The sequence below is a fragment of the Lepidochelys kempii genome, chromosome 10, assembly GCF_965140285.1.
Source record: "Lepidochelys kempii isolate rLepKem1 chromosome 10, rLepKem1.hap1, whole genome shotgun sequence".
Lineage (NCBI taxonomy): Eukaryota > Metazoa > Chordata > Testudines > Cheloniidae > Lepidochelys > Lepidochelys kempii.
Genome location: NC_136389.1, coordinates 19,845,639 through 19,860,758, shown reverse-complemented (window position 1 = coordinate 19,860,758; position 15,120 = coordinate 19,845,639). Strand labels below are relative to the sequence as shown.

General features: G+C 43.3%; 1 protein-coding gene across 1 annotated transcript in view; it reads right to left on the bottom strand.

The window, feature by feature from the left end:
* Positions 1-1,769: 1,769 nt before the first annotated feature.
* ABCC6 (ATP binding cassette subfamily C member 6) overlaps positions 1,770-15,120 on the bottom strand; it is a 46,976-nt gene continuing 33,625 nt past the window's right edge. The window contains 9 exon segments of the mRNA XM_073362331.2: positions 1,770-2,667; positions 3,252-3,446; positions 4,046-4,212; positions 4,482-4,640; positions 7,195-7,341; positions 8,263-8,364; positions 9,360-9,486; positions 12,871-13,070; positions 14,505-14,815. Coding sequence (XP_073218432.2) covers positions 2,559-2,667; positions 3,252-3,446; positions 4,046-4,212; positions 4,482-4,640; positions 7,195-7,341; positions 8,263-8,364; positions 9,360-9,486; positions 12,871-13,070; positions 14,505-14,815 — 1,517 coding nt within the window. The 3' untranslated portion in view covers positions 1,770-2,558.

Sequence of the window (15,120 nt, the reverse complement as noted above, 5' to 3'; positions counted from 1 at the left end):
TCACTTTTACTAGCACTAGAGAAGAGAAAGGGGTCTGATTCAGGAGACAGGTAAAAGAATAATAAACTGAGTGCAGGCTGAAGGGACCTGGGCTGCTGCTGCTAAATCAAATTAAATCTTCCTTGAATATCATCTGTTTTCTTAGTAGTAATAATAATAGCAAGTTCTTAGTGCCTTTTACATATCAGTGGATCTCAAAATGCTTTACAAAGGTCAGTATTTTACAGATGAGGAAACTGATGTACTGGGAGGTGAAAGATTTGCTCAGGCCGCGGCAGAGCCAGGAATATAAACCAGGTTTCCTGAATCCTAATCCAGTATTTTAGCAAGTAGGCAAACCTGCCTCCTATTTAACTGGGTATGGCTAGCTTGCTACAAAACCCTAAAACACAAAGTGGAATTTTTCCCCCCAGGTGTAGAAATATTTTATTGTTTAATGGAAAATGTTGCTTAGAAATTGTTAGCATTTGTTGAGTGGCATGTATTTTATGAAAGAATTTGAACCTATGGTTTTGACAAATTGTTGGGCTAGATTATTTCTTGACACCACTCCTCTGCCAGTGGGGGGGAAAAGGGACTAAATTTCAGTTGAAATGCAATGTCAGGAACTATGCACTATATCAGTCTTACAAATAAAGAGTTTGACAAAGCTACCAAAATTAATTTCCTTAGTCTTGTAACAAAAAGTATAATCCTATCTTCTTACTAGAATCTACATATTCATGAATATACTTCCCTGAATTTCCTGTTTCAATATACTCCTTGTTGCTGTATTTTTGATTGAAGAGACTATACCTATTTCATTCTTGCTAGAAGTGAGAATAATATATCATCTTAATTTCTTCACTGGGATTAAAGAAAATGACCCTGAAAAGCTACTTTGTAATCAGAGGAAATGTAACAATTCAGCCATATCTCCAGAGCAATAAATATTCAGTACAATAGTTCAAGCTGAAATGGTAAATTGAGGTTGTGCTCACAAAGTATAGTGATAGTAACGCTGCAAGGATCTGAAAGAGTTTTATTAACTTGTAAGGAAGATAATTAGTCTAAAATGTCATTGTTTGTTAAATGTTAAGCAAAAATAAGCAATGCATGGAATCCAGATTTGTGTGCTCCTGTTAATTAGGCTGTTCTGGGGTTCAGCACAGGAATACACTTTACTTAACCTTTTTATTTCTTTTAAATGTTCCATTTGGTAATTCCTGCGTCACTGAAGCTGTTCTAGTTAGTGCACAGCACAGAAATCTGTTCTGAAGCTGGAAAACAAAACTGAAAAAAGAATAACTCAATCTCTAGGTCTCTCTCCGGTATTTGCCTGAGACATCTTTCTTAGGAAAAGGACATGAACATCACCCAACAACCCTGTCCTCTTAAACTTTCCTTCCTGCTTTTTCACCCAACCTTCAAGCCATAATAAAATTTCAGTAGTACATAAACTGCTTTATACACTTGGTTTAACTTTTGTATGCAACAGATTTAAGTTCCTTATTTATGCCTAGGTAGTGGCGGGGGAGGGGGCGTTTGTTCACATTATCAGTAGGGTCATAAAATCAGGCACTTGTATTTATTTTAAAAATGGTGTTTCATCACCATGATCAACCCCTTCTCCAAAGTCCCTTCTTTTTCAACTGTTCTTTTCCTAGACTCTTGAGACCTAGTAGTATTTGGTCCTGCTGCATTCGCCAAACCAGTTAGAATATCTGTTCTGCTTTCAAAAGCCTGGTCGCCTCTGTGAGTCACTGGGCTACAAACCTGCACAGATTAAAAAATTACACAGTTGAGAAAGATTCGTTTTTATTTCATATGGGAGAGTGTTAGGTGAGCAGCTTACGGACATTTTTTAAATGACTAACATATTCATTAAAATCTGCATGGGATTGAAAACACTTGTGTCGTCATTTGTTACCAATAAAAATGCTATTCATTGTCCATTAGAACATTACCTGTCTAGTATGATTTTTTTGGCATTCCTAGAAATATCCACAGCACTCCCATAAATGTTGCAATGTGTATTTTACCATTATTTATATTCTAAACAGAGCCGATTGGAAAGCTCAGTTATTTTGCCATAAATGCGTAAGATGTGAGTCCATATTTTTTATGCCTACTCTAGAATTCTAACGGGCTCATCTGATTAATTGGACATAACTGAGTTTTTGGTATTTCATTTTGAAAACTAAGCCAATTAATTTGGAGCTGCATAAAACATTATACAGCATTCATTGCTCCCTCGAGAGAGTGACGACAAACTTGGTAACTAACATTCAGTTGCAACCATAATTTAATATGCTCCAATGACTGAATGTGAAAACAGGACTCTTTCTCCATAGCCACCATCTCAGCTATAGCCTGTGATATACACCGGCATAGATGTATTATTTTCCAAATACACCAAGGCAGTTTCCCTTCACATATCCAGTGTAGTTTGGGGCTCAGTTTCAAATAAGATTTGGTTACATATCAGGCATTTTCTAGCCAAACCGATGTAGCTGAATTAAGAACAGATGTGTTATCTCAGATGATGCTGGTAGTATAGTGTCTTCCTTGGGTGACAATCAGACAAGGCCTGATTCTTCAACCAGTCTGTAGAACAGTCCCTTCTGAGCTATTAATTTCTCTGGAGAATCAAATTCAGCAACCTGACCGTTTTCCAAGACACAAATCCTGTGAATATTAAAAAAGCAATGTAAGCACTAGGATACACAACAGTCACACTGAACTCAAACAATATCTAAGCTACCATTATTCGAGCATGCCTCAGTTCCACCCCTATACCCCCCAGGGTTATTTCTTGGAACCATTTGTAGGATAGTGGGCTTCTGAAGAGAGCTACTCATGATGGGATACTCCCTTGGAGAGACTAGGAATGGAGTAAATCTGGACTTTAATTCTTTGGTTTAACTCCAAACCACCGAGTTGTAACCGAGCAGGGGAGAGGAGCTCCAGTGAGGAGACATTCAGCAGTTATGATTTATCTGTGAGTGGGCAAAAAAGGGCTATGTAGAGCACAAAATGGACACGGATCTCACTTTCCCTCTGATTAACCCGTGGTTAATGGCAAGAAGGCCTATCCTAAGCAGAGCCTTGGATGAGGTAAACAAAAAATAGACAGAAATGAGACCTAAGTGGCTCCAAGGAGATGTCACTCTCTAAAATGCTACAGGTTCTGTCCAGTTTATAAAGCCTGCCTCTGTCTTTCTCTAGCCTTGTGAAAATGAACGTGAACAACTATGCCAGTGAAAGGTTACCTGTCGTAATCTAGAATGGTGTTTATACGGTGAGCTATTGTTAACACAGTCCACTCTTTGAACTGAGTCCTTATGGTCGATTGAATCTGAAGATCAATTTCCAGATCCACCGCTGCAGTGGCCTCATCTAGCACCAGGATTTGGGCTTTCCGCAGGAGTGCCCTGGCCAGACAAATGAGCTGCTTCTGACCAACACTGAAAGCAAGAAGGGCAGGTGGTGAACTAACAGGCTGTTGCTTTTCCTCGGGTTTAATCATAGAAGATTAGGGTTGGAAGAGACTTCAGGAGGTCATCTAGTGCAACCCCCTGTGCAAAGCAATGATGAGTCTGAAAACAGCATAGCAGCTGCTGGCTGCCTTTCTCCAGTGAGGCAGGCGCTGGGAATGTCCGGAGTGCACCTGGTCTGGTTCTGGGGCGAAGACCGAGGGGCCCCATGTGCAACACGTGGTGCTGGTAGCACTGCAGAGAGCAGCATGAAGCGAGCCAAAGAAACGAGGGGATTATTTGTATTGCAGTAGCATCCAGGAGCCCCCGTCCTGGGCCAGGAGCCCACGGTGCTAGGTGTTGTACAAACACGGAACAGACTGCCCTCCACCCCCAAGAGAGTTTACAATCTAAGCAGTTCCACAGTGCTAAGGATTATACTGCTATAGCAAGATGGCTCTGTGCTGACTATTGCTTTTACTAAATTAGATTTTTCTGTTTAAGTGGTTTAACTTAATTTAGGACCTTTTACAAATTGTGCACCCTCCGACACAATGTGCACTGCCTTTCTCTTTTTGCATTTATGGTACCTCAGGTTTTCCCCTCGCTCAGAGCACTCATGGTTCAATTGATCAGGCAGCTCCAAAACGAAGTTCTTGAGCTGAATCAGTTCCAAAACTGTCCAAATGGCTTCATCCGAGTGCTGGTTAAAAGGATCGAGGTTCATTCGTAGAGAACCAGCAAACAAAACTGGATCCTGAGTAGAGAGACAGCATAAAAGATTCTTGAAATGATTGTTACAAAACAACATAGCTCCTTAACTTCCTTCCACTGCAGGAATCCCAGGGCAAAATGCTACAGCCAGTGTTATGTGGAAGATCTCAGTGTGGTTACAGTGGTTACTTTTACCTTTTAAAAGCAATGAATTTACCTCTCTGTGACCTGTTTAAGCCTTCCTGCGTGTCATGGACATAAATGGAAATACCCTACAGAATTGATAAATGCCTTTAGAAATTAACTTCATACCTGGGGGATAATAGTTATTTTGGCTCTAAGATCCTGGAGGCCTATTTGGGCAATATTCACTCCATCAATTAAGATCTTGCCTTCTGCAGCTTCTATTAATCTCAAAAGACCCATGGCAAGAGTTGATTTCCCAGCTCCTGTTCTTCCAGCTATGCCAATCTAAAAAAATACAATGAAGGTTAGAATCAGAGAATATCAGGGTTAGAAGGGACCTCAGGAGGTCATCTAGTCCAACCCCCCCTGCTCAAAGCAGGACCAATCCCCAACTAAATCATCCTAGCCAGGGCTTTGTCAAGCCTGACCTTAAAAATTCCTAAGGAAGGAGATTCCACCACCTCCCTAGGTAACGCATTCCAGTGTTTCACCACCCTCCTAGTGAAAAAGTTTTTCCTAATATCCAACCTAAACCTCCCCCACTGCAACTTGAGACCATTACTCCTTGTTCTGTCATCTGCTACCACTGAGAACAGTCTAGATCCATCCTCTTTGGAACCACCTTTAGGTAGTTGAAAGCAGCTATCAAATCCCCCCTCATTCTTCTCTTCCGCAGACTAAACAATCCCAGTTCCCTCAGCCTCTCCTCATAAGTCATGTGTTCCAGTCCCATAATCATTTTTGTTGCCCTCCGCTGGACGTTTTCCAATTTTTTTCCACATCCTTTTTGTAGTGTGGAGCCCAAAACTGGACACAGTACTCCCAGATGAGGCCTCACCAATGTCAAATAGAGGGGAACCATCACGTCCCTCGATCTGCTGGCAATGCCCCTACTTATACATCCCAAAATGCCATTGGCCTTCTTGGCAACAACAGCACACTGTTGACTCTCATCCAGCTTCTTGTCCACTGTAACCCCTAGGTCCTTTTCTGCAGAACTGCTGCCTAGCCATTCGGTCCCTAGTCTGTAGTGGTGCATGGGATTCTTTCGTCCTAAGTGCAGGACTCTGCGCTTGTCCTTTTTGAACTTCATCAGATTTCTTTTGGCCCAATCCTCTAATTTGTCTAATTTGTCCCTCTGTATCCTATCCCTACCCTCCAGCATAACTACCTCTCCTCCCAGTTTAGTGTCATCTGCAAACTTGTTGAGGGTGCAATCCACATTATCCTCCAGATCATTAATGAAGATATTGAACAAAACCGGTCCGAGGACCGACCCTTGGGGCACTCCATTTGATACTGGCTGCCAACTCAACATGGAGCCATTGATCACTACCCGTTGAGCCCGACAATCTAGCCAGCTTTCTATCCACCTTATAGTCCATTCATCCAGCCCATACTTCTTTAACTTGCTGGCAAGAATACTGTGGGAGACCATGTCAAAAGCTTTGCTAAAGTCAAGGAACAACACGTCCACTGCTTTCCCCTCATCCACAGAGCCAGTTATCTCAACATAGAAGGCAATTAGATTAGTCAGGCATGACTTGCCCTTGGTGAATCCATGCTGACTGTTCCTGATCACTTTCCTCTCCTCTAAGTGCTTCAGAATTGATTCCTTGAGGACCTGCTCCATGATTTTTCCAGGGACTGTGGTGCGGCTGACTGGCCTGCAGTTCCCAGGATGATCCTCCTTCCCTTTTTTTAAAGATGGGCACTACATTAGCCTTTTTCCAGTCATATGGGACCTCCCCTGATCACCATGAGTTTTCAAAGATAATGGCCAAGGTTTAGGATGTATGTTTTACACCATTTGGCTCATAGCCATAGTTAAATTTTAGGACCATGGAATTGCCAGGTAACAAACTGCTGGTTAAATTTGTCCAGCCTTTGACCATATCAGTCAGAGAAAAACACCTCATTAAGCACTTATTCCTTCAGTTCCATGCCCTGGATACAGTGGTGGTGCTGACACATGGACTTATAACTTTCCTTTGCATTTTTCAACTACAAGCTATTCTCCCTTCATCTGCTGCTCTCCTTGGGCCTCTTTGAGAGCCATCCAATATCTTTCATCAGATTACAAAGTAAAGGCACTATTCCTTTGCTTAATGGTGGAGAAGACAAGTGGATCTGTGTCTAACAGCCTATCCTATGTAGATCCTGGGTGCAATATCTGCCAGTCTTTCCTGTTCCAGGCCAGGGGATTTAATTCCTTTTCAATGCAGCCTCATGGAATAGCTGTTGAGGACTGGCATGAATTGGCATCACTTTTGGTTACAGTTTGGGGGTACACATGATCAGCCATGTGGATTCCAGCATAAATTCAACACAGTCATTAGGACCAGGACACATGTGAGTTGAAGGGATCTGACTGTTTCTCCAAGAACCTTTGGCCTCACATTGTCAAAATATTCACCTAACATTCTTACAGTTGGGTAACAACCCATAGGGAACTTTCCAATTGTTTTTTATTGGAGAGGGAAATCATTAAAAGCCTTAGATGGAGAAAAAAACGAATAGCTGCCAAATATAAAGGAGCTTTGATGTTATACTAGATTAAAATAAACATCAAATTCCTTTAGAGCTGCTCTGCCAACTTCGTATAAAATAACAGGATCTGACTCACCAGAATTCCTAACACACAGCATCAAAACTGAAAACTAAGCCATATATTAAGAAGGGGTTCCTCAGTGCGCTAGGAGACTATGAAGGCCAAACATCCTGTGTGTTCAAGCCCTAAACTCTTTGAGACAGGGGTTGTTTTCAGTTTTGTAGCAGCTGCCTATTGTAAAGCACTATTCACACTTGCAGCCCCAAAGAAATAAATGGCCTTGCTTACCTTCTCTTGCCCATTTATTTTTAGATTGATGTTTTTCAGTGCGAACTCTAAATTTGGCCTGTACTGCACACTATAGTTTCTAAATTCAATTGCTGCTGCAGTTGGCCAAGCCTGACTTGCAGAATTACTGCCCAGAGTCCAGGGAGCCTGTGTAAAAGAGAAACAAACAGCACCTTCGTAAGCTGTTTTAAGACTTCAAGTAATATGGCTATAATCAAAATGGAAAACTTCTCAAAGCATGCGTGTCAACATTCTTTCTGGATCTCTCTTTACAAGCTTCTTTAGAGGCAGCATTTATTCTTCATACAGGAATTGTTGAAATTAAAATTAGTTTCTTTATGCAAAAATCCAGATTACTTTATTAACTGAAGTTTGGGTATCAGCATTTGTATATACATCAGATTAATTACAGGTTTCAGAGTAACAGCCGTGTTAGTCTGTATTCGCAAAAAGAAAAGGAGTACTTGTGGCACCTTAGAGACTAACCAATTTATTTGAGCATAAGCTTCAAATAAATTGGTTAGTCTCTAAAGTGCCACAAGTACTCCTTTTCTTTTTGCAGATTACATTATCAGGAAACCATACAGACCGTTCTAACTATATTCAGATTAATAGATCCTCACAAATGTCCCTTTGTGAAAATCTGCTCTGACACTCTCAGTTCAATCTGTGGTGATATGATAAACATGAAGAGATAGTACCTGTTCATTTTTAATGATTGAGATTCTCAGTCATTAAAAGGCCAGCAACTGTCAACACTTAAAACATCAGATCTGAGATGCCACAATTAGCCCCTATTCTAAGCATGGAGAAAACCTTACAGTGTATTCCACGGATGTGATAACTGTTAACAAATTATACTTTTTTTAAAATGCCAGCTACAGCTTCACTGGTTTAAGGAAATAAATTAAGCAGAGGTTATAAAGAACACCTAGTTATTTTAAAGTAACCTAACCAAGTCTCTGGGAATTAAAATGGGGAGGTGTTGATCCTTCAAATAGAAAAATTGCTGATCTGGTTTGTGACAAATTCCAGTTCAAAGGGTGAGAACAATGGTTGGTTAGTTACCTCTTTTGGAGTTTTTGAATACTCTCTCACTCTCTCCACGGAAACAATGTTGTTTTCTATTTCTGTCCAGGAGCGCACCATCCAGTTCAAAATGCCCGTTATCTACAAAAGGAAAGAGGACTGGCTAGAAATGAAATACAGACTTTGACCCTGTTCTTACAAAGTACTTGGCACTTTGTAGGATCAGGCCCAGTGTTTGCACAGGGGACCTCCCGGGATAAGCTATTAAGAGAGTGTCTACAAATTTGTTTTGCAAGACAAAATAAAATAAAATAAATCCTGATGACACCAGGCCTCTCTGGAAAAGGGAACATGAAATTTTGCCAGGCCACGTTGGAGGAGCTTTGTCAGCTCGCCCTGACGCTACCTTAGTGCCAATTTACCAAGAATTAGATGTTACTGCCTGTCTGTCTTCCAGCTCTTAAAAGATTAAAACAGTTCAAGATAATCTGCAACTAGTCACATGAACATGGAAAATAGACACTGAAGAAAACCATTTGGCTGTTAAACTACAGTGACCATTTAAGCTTAAATTCAAATGAACAAGATGGATGTTGCATGTATTTGAGACTCGTGTAAGGTCCTATAGTCTATAAATAATAGTGACAGGGTTACTGAGACTAAAAAAATAAGGAAGTCTATAAAAACTAGCTTAATATCTGGAAAGGAATAGAAATATTTCCAAGCTTTTTTTCAAAAGTCAATGGAAGCATCTTGTTTAAAATAATAAAAAATTCCCTTCCAGTATTTGCAACTCAAATGTTGCACAATTGTGCTGGTACTTGAGAGTTTGATATTGCCTAGGAAATCTTAAGAATAGGAGGCTGGTTAATCTATTCTCATTGTCCAAGCTGAGAAATGTCCAACATAAACGGCACAACTAGTGGAAAGGAAATTAGGGTCTTTAAAATTCTTCCAGTTTTAATTCTCTAGAGCCTGATGCTAGCAATCTATGTGCTAATCAAATGACTGAGGGCTGCAGGATTGGATCCTTACAGAGTTATCTGTGATAGAGGTAAGGATTTTAAAAAATGATTTGTAACCTGACAGTCCCTTCTGATGAGATAGCAAAATCATGCACTGCTGCTTTGCATTACCTGAAGAGCACCCGAAATGGAAAAGCCAACAATCCCTGGACTAAGATGTGTTTTGCTAATCACAGCAAACAGGGCTGCAAACAACACGATACCATTACCTAGAAACTCTAGGTTTGTAGCAAGCCACCTGCAAGCAAAGAGGAGAGGATTTAGCCCACCTCCATTCTCTTTACGTTCTTGTTTCCTCTCAATTTCATATACCATCTGCAACTATTTTTGTAAAATGGTTTTGGAGCCTTCTCCGGAAAGGGTGTTAAATAAGGTCATTATGATCATGGGGTTGGCTTTTTCCCATAACCACTAGCAAGCCTCTGGAATTGACAGCCGTGCTGGTCTGTAAATGGCCCATGCTCTGTGCCACAGCTTTTCCACTGAGCAGCTTTGGTTCAGAGCCTGGAATTGTTGCTCTGAGCCTGGCACCAGTCACGAATGGCTCATCCCTTGGCGTTAGTTCTGATGTAAGCTGGGTCTGAAGGAGTTCCCCCCCGGCATCTAGTGATGCACTAGGGGTGGGGGGCGAGACTTCAAGATCAGAGCTTGTTTGCATAGACATGCCTGCTCTGCCTCAGTGCCCAGCATGATGGAGCTGCTTTGCCAAAGTGATCAATTTTGGCTGGTTTGGGTTACAAATCACTCTAGTATTCAAATGCAGGGATAATGAAATGTTGTAATCCATATTGTATGAGTAAAGGGCAGCAGAACTGTGCTTAGCATGCCCTGATTGAGGGGATCACCCTAAACTGAACCTCTCTTGCTAAGCAGGGGGTAGGATGCCAAATTCCAGTGATGAGTGGATGAGGACAAATGTTCCTAACTGGTAGCGTGGACGCTGCCTAAAGAGTCCTAGACACTTTTTGACCTTCCCCTCTCCAGCGTTTAATGACAGAGCTGCTTAGACTCAATTAAGAGGCCTTGTTTCCAGGTGGTGATTCCTAAAGCTTGTCCTCACTGCTGAGCAAGTGTAAGGCTAAGCCCTGGATCTTGTGAGGGAACAGGTAAAGGCAACACAGAAACTGCCCTGGCAGTGAGGTTCCCTGCTACCTGCTGAAATCACTGAGAGCTGGGTGAAGTGGTGGAACCTCAGAATGTGACATTGCAGAAGCTCAGCAGCACCGAGGTGGCGGCAGAGAGTCAGAGGTAGCAGTGGGAGGCGACTAGCAGCAGCAGAGAGTGGTGAACCCCACCCCCTCATGAATGCACCTCTGAACTCTGGGTCTTTGCTAACCAAGGACCATCAACTGTGAGTGGGGTGCCAGGGAGGGAAAGGGGAGTGGTGTGTTAAGGGACATTTGTTCATTGGACTTTGTGACGTTATCTGATTAAAATATGACCATGCAAAATCACAGTTGCTACCATTGTTATATAATTGCAACGAATCTTTTATCAAGTATGACACGTGGCCAGATAGGGTTAAGCAGCTTGCAAGATAAATGGCCCAAAGTCAACCATTAGAGACGTGTTAAAGTATGTGAAAGGTAATTAGGGCCACTCCATGCTAGATAAGCTAGAACTTTGAAATGCAAACCTGTATTATTAGAGAATTGGAGGTGATACTAAACATATGTGTGTACTTAAGTCTTGTAGCATGTTAGCCATGTAAACAGACAGTTCCTGTCTGTCTCTATAGCTATTGATTCAGAGCTCAAAAGGACATGTTAACATTTAAATGAACTGTAAACATAGTAACATCACTGTATTCATCGCTCTTTGAAATGTATATCAAATCATCTGTTAATCTGTGTGGCTAATTACCGGCAATGTTTAAGAAACAGGTCTACTTCAAAATCCCCATGATTGCCTATTGTTCGCTGAAGGACGCTGACTGTCAAAGAAGGCCTGAAACGGTCTAAAGATGCCTTGGGTCCCAATCCTTTGGATCTCAGATCTGCTTGATGCTTCATGCAGGGGAAGTTTAAGCCCAAAATTGAGATCTCCAGTCCTAATCTGGAATCACCCTGAATATGAACATTGGACTATAACCTATGGAATATTTCTGAAAGAACTCTTTAACTACAAAGCTCACTATCTCTGCTATGAATTTGATCTCAAGAACGGTACTCATGTTTGTATGTATACTGATCTTTTAACCATACTCTTTTCTTAATAAATTTTAGTTTAGTTAATAAGAATTGGCTGTAAGCGTGTATTTGGGTAAGACCTGAAATATTCATTAACCTGGGAGGTAATGTGTCCGATCGTTTGGGATTGGTAGAACCTTTTTATATGATTTAAGATTTTCAGTAATCCAAATCAAATGTGATGTGGTATCTGGGTGGAGACCTAAGGCTGTGGTGTTGGCTTCTGGGTAACCAGCGAGGTATCATAGAAGATGTTTTATGCTGGGTTGGTGAATCTAAGCATTGGAAATCCACCAGCTTTGGGGATTGTCTGCCCCATTCTTTGCTGTTCATCCTAACTGAGTGACCTCAGTTGGCTCCCCTGGGACTCCGGTCACAGATTTTCACACCACAAGGGGAGAAACTGAGGCAAAGGATGCTGCCCAACACACTGTGGGGGGAGTGTTTGCATATGGTCACATGCTTTTGTATTGAGGTTGTGGTGGTTTCCCAAATTTAATGTTGGACCCTCTTTTCCCTTTTAATCAAAGTTGTATTTTGTTGTACACAGACTCAGTGCTGGTGTGACAGGGTGACAACTCACGGCTGTGGCACCTCCTGCTGGTTGTCCCGAGAATTAGCTCTCTTCAGCCAGGAGCACCCTCTGCTGGTCGGTGTCTCGCCTGCCGCTGGCCCTGTGCCCCTCCTGGACCCCGGTGCCCTTCTAGATTAGGGTTCTGCCCCCTAGCAGTGCCCCCTCAGTCTGGGTATCCCCTCCCCGAGAAACCCTCCTCAACCCCCATCCCTCCCTTGTCTCAGTGGCTACTGTAAGTCATCATCTGGCCCCCGCTCCCTGGGGCGGACTGCAGTCAGTACCACTCATCATTGGCAAGGGGGGTCGAACCACCTGCCTCTGTCTAGGTCTGGGCTGCTCCTCTGCAGCCTTAGTACCCTTTCGTGGGCCTTTCCTTTGGCCTGCAGCCTGGGACTCTACTAGGCTGGAGCTCCCCAGCTCCTTCTGCCCTTCCCCAGCACTAGGTACCCACCTTAGCTTCCCAGGCAGCCAGGTCCTCCTCTCTCCATGTAGCTAGAGAGAGTCTCCCTCAGCTCCTGGCTAATAGCCTTCTCATAGGGCCAGCTGTGGCCTGATTGGGGCATGGCTCCACCTGTGGCTACTTCCCCTGATCTGCTTAGCTTTCCTCCAGCTACAGCCCTGCCACAGCTGGCGAGAGGGGAAGTACCGCCACTTAGAGGCACCAAGGGGGAGTGGTGTTTAGCTTTCCCAGATTACTGAGTGGGGACTCAAGCCGGTTCTATTGTCTTTTGTTAAGAGAAACCCTGTGATACTGAACCCAGCCCTTGTTGCTGTCGACTCCACCTGGCAGAAGGGTTGCACTAATCTCTAGCTTCATGAGAATAACATGATTGTGTTCCCTACATTTGCAGCTCCATACCTGTCAGCGACGACCCCAGGGAAGCATGTTCTCTGGTTCTCATCCACTCTGGAATCATTCTGTAAAATAAACCTCGGTTGCTCCTTGTAAGCACGAATCACGCTGCTCCCTTGGAACGTCTCTGAAATGTGGGAATAGACGGGCGAGCGACTCGCAGCTTCCAGGCGTCTCAGCTGGCGGGAGGTGGCAACGTAGAAGTTCTGAGACAGAGGGAAATGGAAAGGATATGTGATTACCAGTATGTTTCCCCCACTAGGCTAATTCATCAGGCGAACTGATCATGTTCAGAAAATTAGAAATGATGCAAAAATACAGCAGTGCACATTAACCTGATGTTACAAAACCTAATGTGCGGGCAGCATGTGTTTATTGGGCGAGATAACGTGCCTTTAAGAGGCACGGCGTAGAACTTGTAGCCTGGGAGACTGGGGTATAAGGAGGCCTTTGTGTCCTTGGGGGCACTAAGTTCTGGCAGCCTCTCCAGGTTGCCCTATGGGTTGCAGCATTACCTGGAATCTCCACAGTGCTGCATGCTGCAGTCCCATCCCCCTGGCATGCCCCCTATGCCAGGATTTGTGAAAGAGTCCTCGGAGAGCAGCTGTAGGGCTGTGCTCCACATACCTGCATTGGGGCAATCTCTGGGTCCTAAAAGCCCTGGTTCTGGCTGTTTTAAGCGGGAGCAGGGGGTCAGGATCTCACCCATCATTTCTATACTTCCTCCATTTTAAAATCTCTCCTGATCTCTTAAACTTTGCCTCTAGTTCAAGACTGTAGATTGGTTCTCCTAAGCTGTAGGTTGCTATTCACCCAGTGCAACAGACTATGCCCGAGAGCAGGGTGTCTTGCTGCAAACTGAGTGTACCAGGTCAACAAGAGCTCTCCAGAAAGAATAGTCTGTTGAAGTGCTGCATGGCGCTGTGACGGGGCAGGAAATAATCTGGCCCATTTCATTATGTCCTGTGTAACTGGTACACCGATAGCAGAATACCATGGTGTGAATGGAACTGCAGGGTGGTACTGACTGCTTCAATCCCATCCTTCCCTGCTCAGGTGGGATTTCTTGATGAATCCCTTGTTGTTTACCTGCCTTAGTCATTAAAGTAGCAAAGCAGACTGATCTTAATTTACTTGTTACAGAAAAAGTACTCAAGATTTTTGATATTCCCCCGACGAACCCCCTCCTCTGCCCCCAGTCCTCCCTGGCAAAGTTACGACATTTCAGAGAACCAGACTGGGAGAATAAATGGGTGCATTGAAAAGCAGCTGCCTCTCTGACACACCTTTTATGTTAAAGGTGGCACGGGAAGACTGAAGAAGAGGAAAAACACTTTGGGCCTTAGTCTGATCTCCTTTACACTGATGTCAATCAGGAATCTCCACCATGTTCCATCATGATATCTCAGGCCTTCTAGTAAGGCTTTGGAGACCGATACTGAGAGCCTGGATTCTGTGGGAAGACTCTCTTCCTAAGATTAGTGACTGGTAGTTTTGGTTCTGGCATGAAATCAGAGGTGAAAAAACACTGACTGAAAATTTCAGCCCCTCAGAACAGTCTTGGTCTGGTTCAATGGGAGCAGGTTCCTGCAGGAAAGGGTGTAGGTGGTTTAGATCAGCCATGTATCTCAAAATCCTACCTGGAACACGGCATACAGCACTGTCAGTGGAATTATTGCCACCACCGCTATTGGCGTGGCCACTAGAACAACTATGTAGATCTCCAGTAAACTGAACAAGAATCCCAGCAGGGACTTCAGTTTATCGGGGATAATGGAATCAATGGCATCGGTTTCTTTGGAGAATCGGTTCAGCAAGTTTCCGATGGGCGTCTGCTCAAAGAACATCATTGGGGATCTGGCAACGTTCTCCAGTAACTGCTGAAAGAGCTTGTGTGATGCAATCACTCCTCCTAGCAGGACGGCTGCAGTTGATCCGAATTTGCCAATGGCTGCAATGGAAGGGAAGGGAAGTCACACAACCTGGACTCTGATTTCTCACCTGAAAGCACGTTAAGGGGAGTTTTTCTTGAATGTGACTTTGGTGCTGGTGAAAGGTGCTGGTCTATTATTATTGCTATTTTTTTATTTATATTGAGTTGGTGTCTCGGAGCCCCAGTCATGAACCAGGAGCTCATTGTGTTTGGCAGTGTGCAAACACAGAACAAACACACAATCCCTGCACCAAGGGGTTTACAGTCTAACAGTCACTCCAGAGCCCAAGGGCTTGTGTCTGCAGAATAGCTATAAAATGGGC